This window comes from Fukomys damarensis, unplaced genomic scaffold (genome assembly GCF_012274545.1).
Source record: "Fukomys damarensis isolate Sample0158 unplaced genomic scaffold, DMR_v1.0_HiC HiC_scaffold_73, whole genome shotgun sequence".
In the NCBI taxonomy this organism is placed as follows: Eukaryota; Metazoa; Chordata; class Mammalia; order Rodentia; family Bathyergidae; genus Fukomys; species Fukomys damarensis.
In genome coordinates this window covers 257,140-278,555 of record NW_022900985.1, presented here as the reverse complement: position 1 = coordinate 278,555, position 21,416 = coordinate 257,140, and the positions used below count along the sequence as shown (strand labels likewise).

The 21,416-nt window shown below is 34.6% G+C and overlaps 1 protein-coding gene across 7 annotated transcripts in view; it reads left to right on the top strand.

Annotated features, from left to right (window-relative positions):
* Positions 1-313: 313 nt before the first annotated feature.
* The window catches only part of LOC104860457 (lysine-specific demethylase 5D), a 54,972-nt gene continuing 33,869 nt past the window's right edge, over positions 314-21,416 (top strand). Inside the window, exons 1-8 of one of the 7 annotated variants that reach the window (XM_010621630.2) lie at positions 314-581; positions 663-846; positions 1,913-1,990; positions 2,971-3,093; positions 3,349-3,519; positions 3,875-4,006; positions 14,434-14,557; positions 14,682-14,842. In XM_010621630.2, the coding sequence (XP_010619932.1) occupies positions 529-581; positions 663-846; positions 1,913-1,990; positions 2,971-3,093; positions 3,349-3,519; positions 3,875-4,006; positions 14,434-14,557; positions 14,682-14,842 (1,026 nt within the window). In that variant the 5' untranslated portion in view covers positions 314-528. The remainder of the gene's footprint in view (positions 582-662; positions 847-1,912; positions 1,991-2,970; positions 3,094-3,348; positions 3,520-3,874; positions 4,007-14,433; positions 14,558-14,681; positions 14,843-21,416) is intronic. The other 6 variants (XM_010621632.2, XM_010621634.2, XM_010621633.2 and 3 more) reach the window with 6 other exon arrangements.

Here is a 21,416-nt window from a genome sequence, read left to right as displayed (position 1 = left end):
AATGTGCATAGTGGTGCACTCTAAGTGAAATAATGTTCAATAAAAATGTTAAAACTGTTTAAAAATTATCTCCCCTTAAGGATAAAGGTGGAGGCAGGGAAAGGGTTTTAGCAAGTGGCCTCTACTGGGTGGGGGAGGGTGTAAAAAGGATATTTACACCAGCTGTTGTGCAACTAAGTATTGCCACTTTCTGGTAGAAAAAGCTCCAGCTCATCACACAGTATTTCTCTACCTCGCCTCTTTTTTAGTACGCTTTCCCTTTAATTGCGCATGCGTACCATGCGCAGTGGCTCCATTTAAAAAAGATCCGGCGACACTGCGTATAAACTTACTCTTCACTTCCTTTGAGAACTATTTAATTTATTCAGCCAAACAGTCAAATTGTGTCTGTTTTTCTTAGGTAAACTCGCTCCTGTGTCCTCAACTTTTACTTAAAATGTGGGACGACCCTCGAATTTGAAGATAACATTTAAAAATCCATCCGCGGAGTGACACTTTTCGTAAAAAAAGCTAAAGCTCAGGGTCAAGATGGTGGTCGTACAACTCAGATCTGGAAACATTGGTGAACAGGTACCAGAATGGTAGGAATCTCGGGATTTGGAAGAAAGTAAAGTTGCTAGGTGCAGTTTTTACTTGAAAAAACGCCGAAGTTTATTGTGCAGCTTAGTTTTCAGGACAGAAATGGATCGGGATTCTGACGATTTCCTGCCGCCGCCGGAGTGCCCAGTGTTTGAGCCCAGCTGGGCCGAATTCCGAGACCCCCTCGGATATATAGCCAAAATCAGGCCCATTGCCGAGAAGTCTGGCATTTGCAAGATCCGCCCACCTGCGGTAAGCTTCCTAAAGGTAAATGGGTTGTATTGTAATTGACCAAGGGGTTAATGTACTGTTTGAAGAGGCCTTGGATTTAGGGATGCAAACCTGTACCTGTTTGAAACCATGTAATTCTCTTTTTACTAACTGAATACAATTTGGAGACATTACGGAAAACTTATCCCAATGATATATTCTATGTGATTATGAAGATTCGAAACGTTTCTACATTGTGCCATTATTGCATCCGTTTTTAACCCCGGAATATTAAACATATATCTGTGCATCCTGTAGAAAACTTTAATATGCTCAGAAGTACTTAATTTATAACGAAAGCAGTGAACAAATTACAGGAATTTGAATATCTGGAATATTTTCGTTCTCTCATATTGCAAGGAGGTATATAAGAAACATAAAAATGGTGGAAATGTGGAGTTCTTGCTAATGATTCGTTTGAGTAGACTGCCCTCTTAGTTTGAAATTTCTGATTGTAACTGGTAAAAGTTTGATGTAGTTAATAAAAGTGGAAACTCATATGAGCTTGGCCCATCATGTTAAACAAAACACATAATATCTAGAGTAGATGTTAACCTTTTTGTTGAGTCTATTGCTCTCTTCTTAAATATCCTGTCTACAGTATGATTTCATGCTATTCTTGATATTGCTAATTATACTTTTATCACAGTGCAACTTTTCCAGATTTCCAGGAGAAAATAGGTTAGGTTTGAACAAGAAAAAGTTACTTTTTGATATATTTATTTTCATAAGAACATTCCTCAGAAGGCAAATGAACTAATTTTTATACAGATATGCCTCTCTCTTTTTTTTTTTTTTAAACTTATCAGGCTAGGCTTGTGGAGATTCCTCTTTTTTTAAGTCTTATTTAGGACACAACAAAAAGTACTGAATCAGGAGATTTGTTTTATTTTTGTTTTGCTTTCAATTCCTTCTTTTCTCAAGAGACAGATTTCTAGACTGTTGGAAACAAAAATAGCAACCAAAATTCTTAAAAAGCAGGACTCTCACAGTGGGAAAAAGACATTTTAGTTATCATGTTCTCTGTTATGCCTTAATTGCCAGTTTCTGTTTTTCCCTCTAGGACTGGCAGCCTCCTTTTGCAGTAGAAGTTGACAACTTCAGATTTACTCCACGCATCCAAAGGCTAAATGAACTAGAGGTAATATTTTATTAAATGGATGTACACTTTATAAAGAAACTTGAACTCTACTCTTGCCATGTAATTTTATAATGATGTAGCTAAGAACCTACTTCAAAATAAAATATATTTAGCTCTAGTCTTACCACTTATCAGATTATTGATCTGTGGAAAAGTTCTCTGTAAAATATCCTAAATTTCTGAAAATAATTGTTGTGTTTTTCTTCTGTGTAATATTCAGGGGTTAGAGAAATATACGTTTCTCTTTTTTTTTTTCCATGTTCACCTATTTTATCATTTTGAATTTTCAACAGATGTAAAGGTCATGACTGAAATAGGGAAACACATTTCTCTTCAATAAAATAGACTATTAGAAGTAAAGGTAGTTTTTTAAAACAGTCAGGCATAAACTCATATTGAGTTTAGTATTAAGTATGGAAAAACAGTTGAATAGTTTGACACTTCCTTTTGATACTCGCGCTTTAACTGTCACCACTGATTGCAAGTTTCATATGAGTGGGTAAGAAAGGAGTAATTTACAGGTGAATTTTATGCCCACATTTTGACATAAGGAAGAAAAATATTTTAATTCTTTTGTTTTATTTGTAGATCTTGGGTGGATATCTTTTTTCTTTTTTTTTTTACTAGGGATTGATCTTGGGACCTTGTGCTTGCAAGTCAGGCAAGATGGGTAGATATCTTAAGAAAATATTAAATTGAACCCTCGTAGACTTGGTCTTATATCCCTAAGACCAAGCACGATTCTTTAAATTGAAAGATGATAGATCTTTAAAGCATTGTCTTCTTAGTTCCTGTTTGATTAAAGCCTTAGCTTCTTTGAACTTTTTATGGATATTTATAATGAGTTAAGCCATGAAGTCTGAGCCCTAGCACATTAGTGGAAAGTTAAAAGTTCTATAGAACAATAGTTATTCCTCCATTTCAGAGTAGGCTAAAGTCAGGCTAATGAATGAGACTATCTCATGGGTTCTTCTCCCCAGGCTCAGACTAGAGTGAAACTGAATTATTTGGATCAGATTGCAAAATTCTGGGAAATCCAAGGCTCTTCACTGAAGATTCCTAATGTCGAACGGAGGATGTTGGACCTGTACAGCCTTAGTAAGGTAAGAACAGTCCATACAATTAGACACGTAGGTTGCCTTAGCCATAAGCTGTTGTATAGCATAGAAGTTATATCTCTATGCCAGGAAGGAAAGAACACAGGCTGGCAGCATTTGTTTATATAATCTTTGATTCCATTAGTAGTCCAGTGATTATTGTCGTAGAAAAGGAGCATGCCCTACTTTCAACCTCATTGCTATTGTTTAGGTCTCTGCATTGTACACACAGTTCATTTATACCCTTGGTTGTATTTTCAGATAGTAGTGGAGGAAGGTGGATATGAAGCCATCTGCAAGGACAGACGGTGGGCCCGAGTCGCTCAGCGCCTTAATTACCCACCAGGCAAAAACATTGGCTCCCTTCTACGCTCACACTATGAACGCATCATTTACCCTTATGAGATGTTTCAGTCTGGAGCCAGTCTTGTGGTGAGGGCCTTAGGTGGTTTGGGAACTGATGTAATTTATTTTTGTTTCTTACTTTTTTTTCTTGGTTGAGCTTACTGGATGAGTACTGGACAATTATTTTCTTCTAAGGGGTTGATGTAAACTAATATATTTTATGAATCAGTGCTTAGATTTGGTCCCAAGAAAACAGGTTCATATGCAGAGTTCTCTTTAAAGCAAAAGCACAGTGCAATTTTAAAGATGTGTATTCTGTTATTCGAAAAAAAGTTAAATTGTTTGAGCCACAAGTTTGTTTGCCAGAGGTTAGAGTTGAAGGAATCATTTATTTGTTAATTGAAAGGTGACAATTTCTGCTACTCCTTTTTTTTATATCCAGGAATGTAATGCATACCCATATGACAGTGAAGATAAAGATAAGGAGTACAAACCTCATAGCATCACTCTGAGGCAGTCTGTGCAGCCAAAGTTCAGCAGCTACAGTCGACGGGCAAAAAAACTACAGCTTGAGGTGAGAGATTGTGTCTTTCCATTTTGTAAGCTTCCAGATTATATTTGGAACTTATGCTTGTTGGAATAAATTTCTGAAAGGATTGTTTTTGTATATACAACTGGTTCAAAAAGAAATTAAGACAAAACGTAAGTTATTCAGTAATGGTTATAGTTTTATTATATTTTTCTTACAGTTCTATTTTTTTTATATTTGGAAATGAAAATTATTTTTAAATAGTTATTAGGTATTTTATAACTCTTAAGCTGTTTTTGATAAACTGAACAAATATATTCATCATACATACAAATCCTAGAAAGGAAGTCCCCGCATACTATACAAGGATACATAGGAAGCACCACTACTGGTTAGGAAATATTAGTATTGACTTGTTAGCAATTTTAGCATGATGTTCCTATATTGCAGAGGACTTGTCTATGTGATGATATCACAGACAAAAATTGCCTACTGTACACAACATCAACAGTTAGATTTGGGTTTTTTAGCATAAAAATTAAGACACTTCTTTCTTTTTTAGGTATACTAAGAAAAGGCCATCCTTCCAGCTAGAAAAATTTTTTAAACATGTCATAATTTAGTAAAATATTAAAAATACATACAATACAGTTTTCTTACTTTTGTGTTTATATGTCCCTCCTCCACAGACTCAGTTCAAGACCTTGTACTTGGTAGGCAGGAGCAACACCACTGAGCTAAATCCCAGGCCCCCTCTAAGCCAGTTTTTAGTGTTCACATAATACAGTTTTCATAACACTGTTTAACTTTTTATGTTAGGTTCAAGTTGAGTGTTTTGTGACTAGTGTAAAACTACATTTTGCCATATTTTAATTGAGGGTAGACCAAAGAAGCTAGAAAAATTAAATTGGATATTATCAAAATTCATTTGGATTCTGCATTAATGGTTCATTTCTGCATAGAAGAAACTGAATCTGAGGAGAGGGAAAGGGGGTCAGGAAAGGAAAATGAGCACACAGTAATTGGGAACCAAGTAAAATTCTTTTGAAAGCTGTAAGTACCGAAAAAAAAAAAAAAGAAAAATGTTGTAAAAACCAGCCTAGAATATAAAAGTTTTCAAGATCAAATATAGCTGTAGAAATGGAGGACTTAAAAATACTTTCAGTCATTTTTTTCCCTCAGAAGAAACAAAGTTTTTTGTTTCATTATTTTTAGAATATGTGGGATAGATGATAATTATAGTCATCTTACAGAATTGGTATATACATATCACATCTTGATCATTTTTAATATCCTTTCTTCTCTCACCTTCCTTTCTTCTTTGCTAAGATCTTTTTTGTGTCTTAACAGGGTCTACCTACCTGTTCCTTACTATCTTTTTTGACTTTCAGATTGCTTACATTTCAAATCTCGAATAGACCAAGTAATACTTAACTTTGTCTCTGATTTCACATAATGCTATAGTTTAAAAATCTACCCATTTTTCTACAAATGAATCAAATCCATCTTTATTTTTGGCTAAGTTGTGATCTGTTGTATCTTTGTACCATATTTTCTTTTGGCATTCCCCTGTTGGTGATCATGTAGACTTCTTACATAGGTTAGATATTATGAGTTGTGGTGTTATAAGCATGATTATCCATATTCATTCTAATATGACAAGTTCAACTCTTCTGGCAAGATTCCTGGAAGACATATAGCTAGTTCAAATGGAATTTCTGTCTTTATTTTTCAGAAATCTCCGTATTGATTTAAAGTAATTGTACTAGTTTATGTTCCCATCAAATATGTGAAGGATTTCTTTTCCCCATACCCTTGCCACCATAGGCTTTTTAATTCCAAGACAGTAACCATTCTTAACAGGAATTTCTGTGTTTTGTTTTACATTTCTCTAATGGTCCAAATTGCTGAACATCTTTTCAGGCACTTATTGGTTATTTGTACTTCTTTTTCTGTTTGTTTTGTGAGGTTTTGTTTTGTTTTGTTTTGTTTTGTTTTTTTGCCTGAAAAGTAGTTGATATGGTGTTTTTCCCTTTCTATTTGTCTCTCTACTCTTTTGGTTGTTTGTTTTGATGTGAAGAAGCTTTTTAGTTTGATATGATAGCATTTGTTGATTCCTGCTCTGGTATTTTTTGTTACTGAGTTTCAGGAAATCTTTGCCTATGTGCTCAATAGTTTTGCCAATTTGTTTTTCTTTCAGCAGATTCCGCATTTGTTTTTATATTTAGGTTTTTTTATTCATTTTGATTTTAGTACATAGTGAGAGATTGGATCTCACTTCTTTTTCTGCATGTGAACAACCAGTTTCTCTGTCTCTATTTTTTAAAAGGGGTAATTTTTTATTCCAGCCTTCATTAGTGACACCACTGTCCAAAATCAAATGGCTGAAAGTACTTGCAGATATTTCTACATGTTCTGTTCTGTTTTGTTCTGTTCTTTGGGTTAAGGTCTGCTTTGTGCTGGTACCATTCTGTTTTTAATATTATAATTTTGCAAAATAATTTGAAGTCTGGTATTCTACTTGGCTATTTTGAGTCTCTTATGATTGTATATAAATTTTAGGATTGATTTTTCTAGTTCTGTAAATAGTGCTGTTGGTATTTTTTTATTGGAATTTTGTATCAAAAACAGTGATGTATTTCAATTTTCAAATGTCCCCTCAGTCTTTTTTTTTTAGACATTATACTTTTGCTACAAAGATCTTTCTCTTTCTTAATTAGATTAATTTTTAGCCATTAAGGGATTCTTTTTAACATCTTGTGAATGATACTGTTTTCCTGATTTAATTTTTCTTCATAGATGCATATTGATATTTAGGAATGCTATTGATTGTTATGTACTGATTTTTTTATCTGTCCCTTTGCTGAAATTTGTTTATGAGTTATAACAGTTTTCTAGTGACATACTTTGCATTTTTTGTGTAAAGGATGAAGTCATTTTAAATAAGGATAGTTTGACTTCTTTCTTTAGTATTTATATTACTTTTTCTTCCTAATTGCTCTGACTAAAGTTTTGAATTTTGTAATGATTACAGGAGTGATGAGAGTTTATATTCTTGTCTGTATTTCTGATTTTAGAGGGAATGCTTTCTCCTTTTCCTTAGTATGTTGTAGGTGTGGTTTTTATCAATTTGAGGTAAAGTCCTTCTGTACCTATTTTCATCAGGGAAAAATTGAATTTTGCTGCATTCTTTTCTTTTCAGTTTCTTGCAAGAATTTGAGGAGAATTGGCCTTAGTTCTTAATCAGTGGTGAAACAATCAGATCCAGGAATTTTCTGATTGGTACAGTTCTTATTATTGCCTACATTTCATTTGTCTTTTATTGTTGGTAGTTCATATTTGTCTAGGAATATCTCTGTTTTTGTTGATTCTCCAATTTATTGAAATTAAATTTTCAAAAATAGTTCATTATAATCAGCTGGAATTCCTGCTGTCCATATTGATTTTTTCATTTCCAATTGCACTGAAAAGACTCCTCCTACCCTTTTCAGTAGATTTGGCTAAGGAGTTACCAGTCTTTTATTTTTTTCAAAAAATCATTTTGATTCATTGATGCTTTGTATTTTTGTTTAATCTAAATATCAGTAATGAGCTCTGATCTTTATAATTTCTAACAGTCTGCAAGTTTTACATATGTGTTGTTCTTGATTTTCTCAGATTTTGAGATGTACATTAAATTAATTTTTAGGAATCACTCTATTTCTAATTTGGGCATTCACAGATACAAACTTCTCTCTTTCAACTGCTTTTACTTTTTACTGTAGGTTTCTGTGTGTTGTGATGCTGTTGTCATTTGAGTGGAGGAGTTTTGAAGTTTCCCTTTGTGTTTTTCTTTGGACCATTGATCATTTCAGGGTGTAATTGCGTGTATAAGTGTGTTTGTGTAGTTTCTGTGGGTTTTTTTGCTGTTGCTTTCTAGTTTCTTCCCCTTATGTTCAGATAGTATGCAAGTTGTTTCAAGTCTGTTCATTAGTTGTTGAACTGATATTTCCATACTGCTGCTTTTTGGTCTAGTTGATGGGTCTGTTTGTGAAAGTGAGTCATTAATCCCTTCGCTGTGATAGCATCAATGTTTAGCTAACTTTTTTTTACTAAAATAACTTGAGGAAATTTCATGTGCACCAATAAAAGATGCTTATATATTTGCAATTATTATTTCTTGATGTTAAATTATACCATTTACATTATCATATTAAATAATCCTCTGTCACTTTTTGTTTTGGCTTGAAATCCTCTTTGTCTGAATACAGAAGAGAAACTCCTGCTTGCTTTTGGGTTCTTGTTCAATGGTGTGTCATTTTTCATTTTTTCACCTCAGTCTGTGTGTTGTCGTATAGATGTGATATGTCTTTGTAGAGTGTAAATAATTGGGTTGTGTCCAACCTTCTTATCTTTATGTTTTGATTGGGTTAGCTCCCCAATCAAACTTTAAGATGAATTAAAGTCAGAATTATTATTGAAGGAATTAGCTTAATTCTATTATTGCATTATTTTTCCTTTGCTGATTTTCCCAACTAATTTCCCAGCTAGATGCATTCTTTGTTTCAGATTCTTTTTGTTGTTCTTTCAGATTCTTTGGTGACTTTGGTGCCTCTGTGTATATCTCATACTCCCAGGAGTAGTTTATGCAACGCTGATTTGGTTTTCTGAATTTATTTAGTTTTTGTCATGGAATTTTTTTATCTCTGTCAAGTATAAAAAAGATTTTTCATGATATATTAATCTGTGTTGAAATATATGTTAAATGAAAAACCTAACTCTAAGATCTGGCATTTATCTTTTGTTTTGAAAATATCTTGTTATTTTGATAGGCTTGCTTTTGTAGGTTTAACTTTTCTCTAATATATTTTAGTGTTTCTGTTTGGTTAGAATTTCTTGGATTTTTTTTTTTTTTACTTCAATGTGCAGTCGAAAAATTCTTTACTGGTTGTTTTGGGGATCTATACAGCTTGTTTACTTTGACTTTGAATTTCATAGATTTGAAAAACTTTTTGATATGACTTCAGTGAAACCTTTTTTCTGAATTTCTGTAATTGCTAGAGTGTGTGTGTTTGTGTGTGTGTGTTGTGTGTGTGTGTGTATGTGTTTCTTTTTATTGAGTTTATTGGTACAGTCTAGGTCTACAATACTGTTACATTCATTACTGGGATCCTGTACCTTCACATGACAGGTCTTGGATCTCATTTTTTCCTCTTGTCCCTGTCCTCCCTTCACCCCCTCCTGCCCTCACCATTAACAAACTCTTTATTTCCATTTTTTCATTTTCTCATATTTTTTCTTTTCCCTTATTTCCTTGTCCCTACCCTTCCCCATTTCCCTACACCTTTAGCCCTTTTCTTCCTATTTCACGGTCTTAATTATCCCATTAAGATTTTGTGTACTATTATAGCTTTTCACACCAGAGAAACTATTCGGTATTTACACATGAGTGACTTATTTATTTTACTTAAGAGTATATCCTCAGTATGTGTCCATTTTCCTATGAGTTTTTTTTTTTTTAATGGTTTAGCTTTTGTTACGTAGAAGATAATGGATCCAGCTTTTGTGGGTCTCACATTTTAGTGTATCACTGATACATGATTAACAGAGTTTTTTTTCTGCTGCTCATGCTTTCAGTGAAATTTTTTTTATCCTGGATTTCCACTTGATTTCTTTTCATGATCCCAGTTCTTTTCTTAAATGGTTGTTATTCTTATCATCATCATTATTATTACTATTATCATTATTATTATTTAATTCAATCAGCTCTGTGTCTTTAAGCCCATTTAACATTTTATTAATTGAATCCTTCATCTATTTATCCTGTTTGAGCTCACTGAACCTCCGTGAATGTATTTCTTTCTCGATCCTCTCATTTTAACTATTTGTTTTTTGAACCTTTGCCTGTATCATTCTTTATTTCAGTACCAACAATGGGATCTGCTTTTGGCAAGCAAAGAGTTTTTGTAAATACTTTGTTGCCTTTCCTCATATTTCTATTGTTTTTGTACTGAGGGTTGTGAATCATATAAGTAAAAAAAAAAATCTTGTTGGTTTAGTTTAGATCTATTTAGTGTATGTTTCCCTGTAATGTAACCTTGTCTTTGGTTACATTTGGTTTTTGTTGCTGTTGTTTGTTTTTGTAAGGGTTTGGGGGATCAAATGTATATTTATACATCTTTTCAAACTACTCAACATAATAGTATCAATTACATTGTAAAGAGAGAACAACTACTGGTTATACTGCAGATATATACAACTGTATATAACTCATCTAATTTAAGATATTACCATGTCACACATTTTTAATAACCTGGAAAGACTGATCCAGTACTTGTAACAAATAAGGTGAGACATAAGAGAATAAGGGATAAAAAAAGGAGGAAGAGGGCTGGGGATTTACTCAGTGGTGCTACTGCCTACCTCACAAGTTCAGGGCCCCAAGTTTAATTCCTAGTACCCTCCAAAAAATAAAATAAAATAAAATAAATAAAAAGGGAGGAAGAAAGGAAAACAATAAGTTTAGAAAGAAGAAAAAAATGAGACCTGCATATGAAAGAAAAGAGATGGAGCTTCATAGATAATATTTTTGTATCTTTACTGGAGGAGTAGCTGAGAGCATGTTTGAGAGGTTATTTGCCTGGGTAGGAAAAAGAAAGAAAGAGAGCCAATATAATTGGAAATTTACAGAAAGCTGTGGGAAGGTTGAGCCCAATTAATATACTGATAGTTTCTCTTTTTATCCTCTCTATATAATTCTTGGTGAAAGTAACCTGACATGCCTAGGAGAGATAGTATTTTACCTGAAGCGCCAATAATTGTTATTTTACCTTTTCCCACATATCTATTTTGCATCACTTAAATATGCAAAATGGAATAAGAGAAAGAAACAGTTGTAATTATATCAGTGTGCTGACTCCTTTCTCCCTTTACACTCTCAAATGGAGAAAGTTGACTTGTAGCAGTCATGGGAATCTCAACTTCTGCCCATTGAATTTTAGTCTAGAAGACAGTGATTGAGCTTTCTTCTCTCCTAGAAATTGCCTACCTGCGAATATATATGTGTGTGTAGTAAGGTGGTGGCTTTAGAAGGACTGAGTCTGCATCTCATTTCTTCTGTAGGTAGTTTTTTGTTTGATCTAAATTGTGCTTCTGTGCTTATGGCAAGCTGGAGTTTTTGCTCCTAGCTTATGATTGGATACTTTTGAGTTTGTCAAAAGAAGAAGAGCGCAGTGACTGGTAAGCACATAGACTTGCACTGATTTCTGAAGAGGCATTCTCAGTCTCCACCCCTTTCCCTTATTTTGATAATGGCTGCAGCTTCTGAGTATGCACTTAGGATGCTGTTCTAAATAAGAGAGCTGACAGGTATAAGCTATACCACTCCTCTCTGGCTTTGTGCCAGTGCAAGACTTCCTGTCCTTACCCTATAGAAGTCACTGTATATGCTGCAAACCCAGTGGTGGCTAGAGCTCAACTTTGCCTGGCTTGGAGATAATTCTTTCATTGGTACTGAGTTCTCAGGTGACAGGCAGCATATCCCCTTGGCACAACACTCACTTGTGTTTGAGTGATGGTTGAGTACCTGTTTTGGCAGTATTCTAGTTCTCCAGTGATCATACTGGTCTCAGCTGTTGCATACCCTTGTGACTCATTTGCCCTGTAGATCTCAATGTGTAGTTTCAGGCCACTAGCAACATTGCTATTGTTTCTTGATTTTCAGGGGCCCACCAGTCTTAGACCTTAATGATTCTCTGACTTTAATTTTCTCTAGTGCCCTGGTTTGCAAACGTATTGCTCAAGGGGCTTCTCTCTGAGAAAGGAGTTAGGACAAGTGTGAAGTTTTCTTAGTTACTTCTCACTGCTTGGACAAAATACCTGACACCTTTAAACTAAGAAGGAAAGCATTTGTTTTTTTTTTTTTTTAACCTCAGTTTGTAGACATTTCAGTCCATAGTTGGCCTGCTGCAAGACATGGAGGCATAGGGGAAGAGAAATGATTCATGACGTGGCAAGCACGAAGCAGAAAAACATCATGGAGAAGGAATGATGTATATAAACACTCTCCCATACCATGTCCTCCACGGCCCAACTCTTCCCACTAGTCTTCACCTCGCAGCGTGTCACCTAGCTATCATCCGTGAACTAAAACAGTATACTGGGTTGGGGATTTAGCTCAGTGGATCCACTGCCTGCTTTGCAAGGACAAGTCCCAAGTTCCATCCCTTGTACCAAAGAAAGGGAATTAAAAAAAAAAAAAAAAAAACAGTACATACCCATGATCTAGTGTCACTCAACCAAAGTTCAGTCTCCTCCCAAAGCCCCACCTATAAGAGTTTGAGACTTTGGGAATACATCCAGATATAAAACATAACATTCCTTCCCTTGCCCACAAGAGACCCATGCAGTGCCCTTATGCAAAATACATTTAATCCATCTAACCCAAGTCCAGAGTCTCCTGAATTTGCTGATATCTAAGGCAAACTCTTAGCTGTAAGCTCCTATACAAATGAAAAAAAACAAACAAAAAAACCCAAATACCTCCAATATACAATGGCACAGTAAAACTATGCCCATTTTAAAAGGTAGAAAGGAAAGACATCAAAGCAAAAGCAAAATCCAGCAGTGCAAATATTAAATCTGGCCAGATGTGAACTCCACAGTCCTTGGGTAGCCCTTCTCCTATGACACTGGCTGTAGTTATAGCTCTCGTGGCCTCTTTCTCTAGTCAGCCTTCTTCACTCTTGTGCCTTTCCTCAAATGATCTACCTTCCTGGCTTTTTTAGCTTTCTGAATTCTAGGTTTTCTGGTTTTCCTTCTTATTTTTTCCCCCTGGTACTGGGGATCAAACTCAGTACCTTGAGCTAAATCCCTGGCCCCTACATTTTCTAAGTATAGGATATCATACAGATAATTTGACTTCCTTCCCATTTGTTTCCTTTATATTTTTTCTTTTCGCCTTGTAAAATATCACCTTCTTGAATAAAACTTATAGTACAATATTGAATAAGCACTGAAAGTGTGTACCCATATCTTCTTTCTGGTCTTGGAGCAAACTTTCTGGTCTTGGAGGAAATTCCTTCAGTTTTTCCTGGTCATCTCATTGTTGGTAATGGATTTTGTCATTATATAACCTTTACTTATTAAAGTATTTGATGTTTCTATACCTAATTTACTGAGTACTTTCATGATAAAGGTATATTGAATTAAATCAAATACTTTTTCTTCCCCTATAAAGATATCCTATATAATTTGTATTGGAATGTGGAAAAGTTTGGAGATGCTGGCTGTTGAGGAAGGCCTGGGATCCACACATGTAATTTGCTGCTTATGTAATTTATATTCTTTATTCTGTTGCTGTTATGTATTAGACTTATTGATTTTCATATATTGAACCATCCTTCCATCACTGAAATGAAACCAGCCTCATCATTGTGAATCTTTTTAATATACTGTTTTATCTTGCTTGCGAGCATTTTATTGATAATTTTTACTTGTATAACTATTATATTCTGTATTCTCCAGAGTTTTGGTCTGTGTAAATGTGTCTGTGTGATGTGCTTATCTAGTTTTGGTAACACAGTATTATCTGGCTTATGGAAGATGTTTCAATGTATTCTTCCCTTGTCAAATCTTTGAAATAGTAGAAAACTGTTCTCACAGAAATAACTCTGTGATGAAATAAAGAATCTAGTGCCACTGAAATATTTTTAGTGTTGAATAAATTACTATGGAATAAAACAAAAACTGCAATGTGTATTTCAATACATATATATTTATAGAAGAAAGTTTATGTAGACATTTTTAAAATGTACATGTAAAGGAATTTAGGAATAAAACTTCAATGTTAAATATAGAAGACAAATATAATCAGGTTAATTTGATAATAGAACACTTTTTGATACACAAGAATAAATCTTATAAGACCCATTGGAAAAAATATATGTGCTGAATATGATAAATTATATAGCATACATATATATAATTTAGGATATGTTTTTGCATAATAGGCTTCATTTTTCCATCTTTTTATTTCACTGTCGGGAAGTTGTATTTCTAATGATGTGGATTCCAACAGAATAAGAATCCTCGTATATCACCATTTATTTTATGTAATTGCAGGAACTTACTCAGATTTATTGTCTTTTCTACTGTAAGTTTATAGAACTGAAATACTTAATCATTGCTAGCCTGGTCAAAGTGAATTATACCATCTCTTTTATAACATAACAAAAACTGAAAGGAATCCCCTTCCAAATTTTTCTTTTCATTTATTCATGCCTGGTTGTACCTTACCCACAGGTAAAAATTCATGTTTAGTACATATTTCAAAAAAGGGAAGAGAGCTGCTCTGCTTTAAAACTATATAATATCTTCTGCTTTTTATGGGATCTGGGATATTTTGTAAACAGTGAAGTCTAGATTTTGCTTGTAAAATAATTTCATCTCTATGGTGTAAAGCTTGTATTCTCATTTGAACCTTCTCTTAATAGCCAGAGCCCACAGAAGAGGACATTGAGAAAAATCCAGAGCTAAAGAAGCTACAAATATATGGGGCAGGTCCGAAGATGATGGGTTTGGGTCTCATGGCTAAGGATAAGACTTTGCAGAAGAAAGGTAAGTTTTGATAGACTGGTATATTGTGAGTATTGAAATACTGAAATACCGTGGGAAATATGGGTCACTGATTCTCCTGGCAGGAAAAGTAGTTTATATTCAGACTTAGTTCTGATGCCCACAGATAAAGGAGTCACGTGCCCTCCTCTTGTTATGGTCCAGAAAGAACCCACTGAGGGTGGGAAAGTGGCACCAGCATTGTCCAACAAGGACTTAAGTCACAGCCCAGAACCCTGCCCCAAGATGACTATGAGGCTGAGAAAGAATCATGGCAGTACCATGTTGGTAAGTACTCACCTGTGATCTTTAACATTACTTTGACCTATTGAGATGTTCAGGAAGGGAAGGGGAATTATTCAGGTGTTAGAGTCAGAGCAAAATTCCTATCTTAACATTTAGACTAGACTGTCCCTCAAAATGTATTCTCCGATTTCTACTCCAGCAGAAAGCATTTTACTGCAAACAGATAACTAGTTTTCCCCACACCGCCTTGTTGAATAGGCTATCTTTCTTCCACCATATGCTTTTGTTACCTTTGTCAAAAATCAAATAGTTAAATATTACTGTAAAAGTTTCTGTTTCCTTAGTTGTGTTCCGTTGCTCCATGTATCTTTTTTCTTCCAATATGACTTTTGTTTTTAATCACTGTTGCATTGCAGTATAGCTTGAATCCAGACATTGGTGTACCTCCTTCTTTGCTCTTATTACCCATAATAACTTTTGATGCTCTTCTGGCTCCATATGAACTTTGCAATTATTTTCTCTATATCTGTAAAGTATGCTGCTGTTATTTGGATTAGGATTTCATGGAATCTAAATAACACTTTTGGAAATAAGGCCATTTTGACAATGTTAGTTTTGCTTATCCATCAGCGTATCATACTTTTACATTTTCTGGTATCCCTGTAGTCTCCCGCTTCAGAGTACTGCAGTTCTCTCTTTATCTGGTTTCTGGATCTGTTTATCTGTTTTTGGTATCAGGGCGATATTGGCTTCCATAAATGAATTGGGGACATTCCATTGCTTTTAGTTTTTTTTGAAGAGCTTATGGAGTATTGGTACTATAATATTCTTAAATGTTTTGTAGAATTCAGCAGTGAATCTATTAGGTATTGGATTTTTATAGTCGATTGATTCTTTATTACTGAATTTCATTGCTTTCTATTGGTTTAGGTATATTTTGTCTTGGGTTATAATTTTGAGTTTGTGTGTGTCTAGGAATAAGTCATTTTTTTCAAAATTTGCTAATCTGTTGAAATACGGTTTTTCAATTATCTTCTAGATTTCGACAATGTCTCTTTTGATTTCAATTTTGTCATTTCTAATTGCATTGATGTGAGTCTTTTCTCTTACCCTTAGTGAATCTTTATAAAAGGTTTATGTATTTTATTCATTACTTTAAAGAACCAGCTCTTCTATTTGTTGATTTTTTTTTTTATCGTTTTTTTTTTTTCTCAGTTCATAAAGTCCTTTCTTTATAATTTTATTCAATTTCAGTTTGGGGCTGGTTTGTTCTTTCTCAAGTAACTTCAGATTTTTCATAAGGTTATTCATTTAGGCTTGTTTGTTTGTTTTTTTTTTTTAATGTGAGCATTGACTACACTGAATTTTTTTCTTAAAACAGCTTTCATAGTGTTCCATAGGTTTCATTGAGTTGTACATTCATTATCATTAACTCCCAGAAATGGTTTAAATATTTTCTGTTTCTTCCCTGACCCATTGTTTACTAGGAGTATGTTGTTAATTTTCTAGGAGCTTTTGCTTTTTCCATTTCTTCTGTGTCTGATTTCTATTTGCATTGCGTAGTGGTCTGGTAGTATACATGGAGTAATTTCAGTTCTTTTGTCATTACTTAAGCTGGTTTTGGGCAACTATTATGTATCTGTTTTGGACAGTGTCATGTGCTGGTGAAAAGAATGTACTCAACAAGTGGATACTTTCTATATATCTTTGTGTGTGTGTGTGTGTGTGTGTGTGTGTGTGTGTGTATAATATTTTCTCTATATCTGTTAAATCTGTTCAGCAGTGTGGTTCAGCTCTGATACATTTTGTTGTGGTTGCTTAGTTACTGTATCTCATTGCAGAAGAAGGGTGTTAAAATTCCCTTTTAGGAATATGTTAATGTTTATTTGATCTTTTAATTATAGCAGCTGTTGTTTTATGAAGATAAGTGATCCAGTATTCTTCGTATATACATTTATCAGTGTTGTCTCTTACTGGATTGTTTCCTTAACTATTAGATAGTGACCTTCTCTATCTCTTCTAATCAATTTTAGCCTGAAATTTACCATGCCTGATATTAGATTTGCTACCCCTGCTGTTTTTGAGGTTCTGGTGTGTGAAATGTTGTTTTCCATTCTTTAATTTTTAATTTGTGAATATCTTCTTGGATTGGATGAGTTTCTGCAATACAACAGGTTGTTGGATACTGTTTTTTAATCCTGTCTGTTGATATAGGTCTTGTAATTGAAGAGTTGAGGCCATTAACATTGAGACATATTACCAAGATGTGTTCGTAATCATCATCTTCTTTATCTGTTGGAGAATCCTTTTTTTTTCTGACAGTATTTGTTGGTGTTTATTCATTTGACTTAATTTTCTCTGTGTTTTTAGCTTTGTCCTTTTCATGATTTCAGTTGAGAATATTCTGAAGTATTTTATATTGAGCTGGCTTAGCATTTATATATCTTTTGAGCTGGTCTTTTTCTTGAAAATATCTTACTTCTCCATCTATTTTGAAGGATAGATAAGTATGTTAATCTGGGTTGGAAATTATCTGTTCTTAGGGCTTGAAGTACTTCACTTTGAACTCTTCTGCTCTTCAGGGTTTGTGCTAATACAACTGCTGTGATTCTAATTGGCTTACCTTCATATGTGACTTTTTTTGTTTGTATTTGGCTACTTTTAAAATTCTATATTTTGGGTGGATATGTGGTAATTTAATAAGGATATACCATGATGACAATTGGTGCTCTATAAGCAACACTTGCTTTTCTTTCAACTTCTTTTCTTATATTTGAGAAATTTTATTCTGTCAGTTCTCTAAACCTACTAGTTAATCCACCTGTGCTATCTTCTTATTTTTTTTTTAATTTCTATTAGCCTTAGATTAATCTTACTATTGTTGTGTAGTAGTTGTTAGGTAATTCTCCTTTTCTTTTATTTTCTTTTTGGCTTCTTTGAGTTGTTTATCATAATTCATTGTGTTCATGGAATTCTGCTGCTACCTGGAGTTCTATCTTTATATTGGCTGTTTCTGCGGTTTATGAATTTTATGTAGATCATTATGATAGGTCTTTCTGACATTTTTTCAAGGATTCTGTGTCTTTTTTTAATCTTTTTTTCAAATTTTGAACTATCTTTTTTGTTAGATTATCTAGTTTTTTACCCGTTTTTCTGAATTTCATTATGGGTATATGTAGTGAAATTGCTGTGACGTTTTGATTTATTTCTTCTTTGAACTTATTTCTTTTTTTCACCCCTTCTATGAACTTTTCATGGAATTTTGCTGCTATGTGGAGTTTGTTTCATTCTTCATCTGTGAACCTTTATATACGTGTCCTCTCTTTTTTCCCCCTTTTTTGGGGGTCAGGTGAGTACTCCTTGTTGTGGAGAGCTACTGCTTTGTAGGGAGATTTTGAGTAGTATGATGCTTCCCCATGAGCAATTTTCATCTTTGTATATCTGGGGCAAGTAGGTACTTTGAGGAAGACTCCAAAAAGTGGAAGAGCTGGGCCAAATGGAATGTCTAGTTTTAGTTTTTCAGGAATCTCTGTGCTGATTTCTACAGTAGTTGCACTGGTCCACACTCCCACTAACAGTTATTTTTTCACCACAGCCTCTCTAGTATTAGTTATTATTTGATTTCTTGATAATGGCCATTCTTTCTACAGTGAGAATGAATCTTAGCATTGTTTTAATTTGCATCTCTTGGATATCAGTGATGTTGAAGATTTTATTCATCTCAGAATATATCTTCATTTTATATACCCAGCTTTTTAATTGGGTGTTAAATGAGAAGTGTTTTTTTGAGTTCTTTATGTATTTTACATATTAATATTTTGTCTGAGGAATAGCTTGGAAAATTTTTTTCCCACTGTTGTGGCCTGTCTTTTCACTTTGCTGATGATTTGTTGTGCTGTGGAAAAGCTTTTTTAAAAGGATGAGACCCAGTTGTTGATTCTTTGTAGTATCTCCCATGAGATCAGGATTTTGTTCATAAATTTTTGCCCATACTTCTCTGGTTTTAAGTGTTCTACCTATTCTCTGTTCTTCCTTTCTATTTTAATATTTAGATCTTTGATCCACTTTGATTTTAGTTTAGTGCATGGTAAGAGACAAGTATCTAGTTTTAGATGCAAAAGTCCTCAGTAAGATTCTGGCAAACATGCAGCAAATCATCAAGAATATTAGACACAGACTAAGTAGGATTCATCTGAGGAATGAAGGCTTGGTTCAACATATGTAAGTCAGTAAATGTAATATACCATATCAACAGAGCTTAGAATATAAATATCATCTCAAAAGATACAAAAAAGCATATATGGCAACAACAGATTCAGTCATACAACATTTCTGCATGATAGTCTTTTGACTTACTTTTCCTCTTTGTTTATCCTTTTTGCACACTCTAATGTGTATTATTTGTGATTGCTCTGCAAGAGATAGGTGAAATGAAGGGAGGAGAATGGAGATGGTTTGGTGAGGAGTAAAAGACATGAAGCAGCAGGTTTGTAAGATGGGATAGTGACAGATGAGAAGAAATGGTTGATGTAAGTTCTGATTCTAGTACTTTCCCTTTAGTTGAGTTGAAGGATTAATATTGAAAGTTTTCTTAGGATATGTATGGGGGCAAGCGTAAGATATGGGAGAAAGGAAGTTTACTTTGTGATTGAAGGAAGCCATGTTAGTGTCAGAACCTGTTGACTGATAAAAAGGATGATTGGCCAGGAAAGCAATGAGAGGTGCAAAAGCTTAGAATGGTGAGGTTGGAGGAAAAATAATAGAGAGGGAGTGACAGAGTCAGTACTAAGTATGACTAAATGTTGAAAATTAAAACCTAGCAGGAGGAATTTATGTATTTAGAAAAAGAATAAAGAAATATATTAGTATATTTAGTTTGGGGGTTTGAGGAGGTGAACATAGATTGGAACTGAGAGGAAGGAAAAAATCTAGATGCCTATTAAATCAGAGCCAATGGAGGAAAAAATACAAAAAAGTTAAAAGCTAATAAAGGAACATAGCATAACCTCACACTAATAATTAAATCAAGAAAAACAAAAACTCTTAAGATCCAAATGGGAACACAGATTATGTGTTCCATTGAGACAGAGCATGTGATTCACATGTAGCTTCTTGCCAGGGAGTTTGGGTGCTTACACTCCAGTACTTCTTCGGATATATATTGAAGATAAGTCACACTCAGGGATTCTTTCTGCCAGGTTGCAGTCATCCCTAAAGAGTCTGATCCAATCCTAGTTCTTGAGTTAGGAACTCTTACTGTCCCTCTCCCTGGGTGTGATGGTGGAATCAGCAGACCAGGTCACTGCAAGTGAACCAGTTAAATTGTACAGCCAAATCAGCTAGAGTAGTAACAAGCTGATCAGTTACAGTGGTATGTATTTGGGCAAGTTGACAGCATACAAGGAAACCAACTTTGTATCTCCTTTTTGCCTAGAGAAGAAATCTAGTTATATTGTAACCATTATAATAGCCCAATTATTGGCCTACAACTAGTATGCCCTGTGGTAGCAATAATTTTATAGAATCCGTTTTTTAAAGTTCGGAGAGTTTGGGACTAGGTAATACCAGACTGGGGGAAAGAAAAGAAGAGTTTTTTAAGAAGATCTGCTGTGTGGTATGGAAAGAAGGAAATAGGAGGGTGGGCAAAGGGGCCTCATGATATTAGAGACATGTTATGTATTTGGATGGGAAAATACAAAAAACTGGGTAGAAACCAGTAGTAAGTAGAGGAATAAAAAAGGATGGGAAAATTCTATAAACTATATTGTAAGAAAAGGACAAGATGAATAGAAACACATATACTCACACACAGTCTTAAAGGGACAAATAATATAATAAAAGTGGAGGTGATAGGGTGAACAGAAAGAGGAAAATAGAAAAAATAAATAAATAAGGACCAAAGCTCAAAACGAAGGCATAATTCTGCTCACACTGGAATTCTAAGGTGGCAGTCCATCCCCAGAATGATGCTGGATGCAAACATCCACACACAGTGGAAACAAGGTGCCAGTGTGACTTTCCAATCCTGTGTAACTCAGGATGAACCTGGCCTCCACTTGCACAAGCCAGGTTTATGTTCACTAGCTCCAACCCCTCAGCTGCAATCCCTCCAGCCTGTTCTCCAATGATTAGCTTCGTCCTTTGGCTATCCTTCATCCACTCTGGATGGAGCATGGCTTGGAGCCAAGGAGATGCTTGGTGACCCAGGTTCCAATGATGACCATTTACCATAATTGCATTCCCACCAACTCTTGTTTCTTGTGTTGTGAGGCTGTGGACTAAGGTCACTTACCAGCTGTTGATTGTGAAATGTTACTCTGGGAGCAGTAATCCCATGTTTTCCTTACAGGTTCCAACTGACCCTGACTCTTCCACATCCATCCTTCTCAATAGATCTTTCTTCACCTTGTGTGATGTGATTCCTTCTCTAGGCAGCCATCTTGAATCCCCATTCCAGACTTTTCTCTTGACAGAAAGCAAGTCTGTTGTTTAGCTAGCATTTCTGCTGTCTAAGAAGGGGAGAAACATCATAAAGCCAGCTTCAAATTGTTGGTAGCTCAGCCAAGGTGTGGAATCCAGTTTCAAAGTCACTTGGGGACCAGCCCACAAGTCCAGT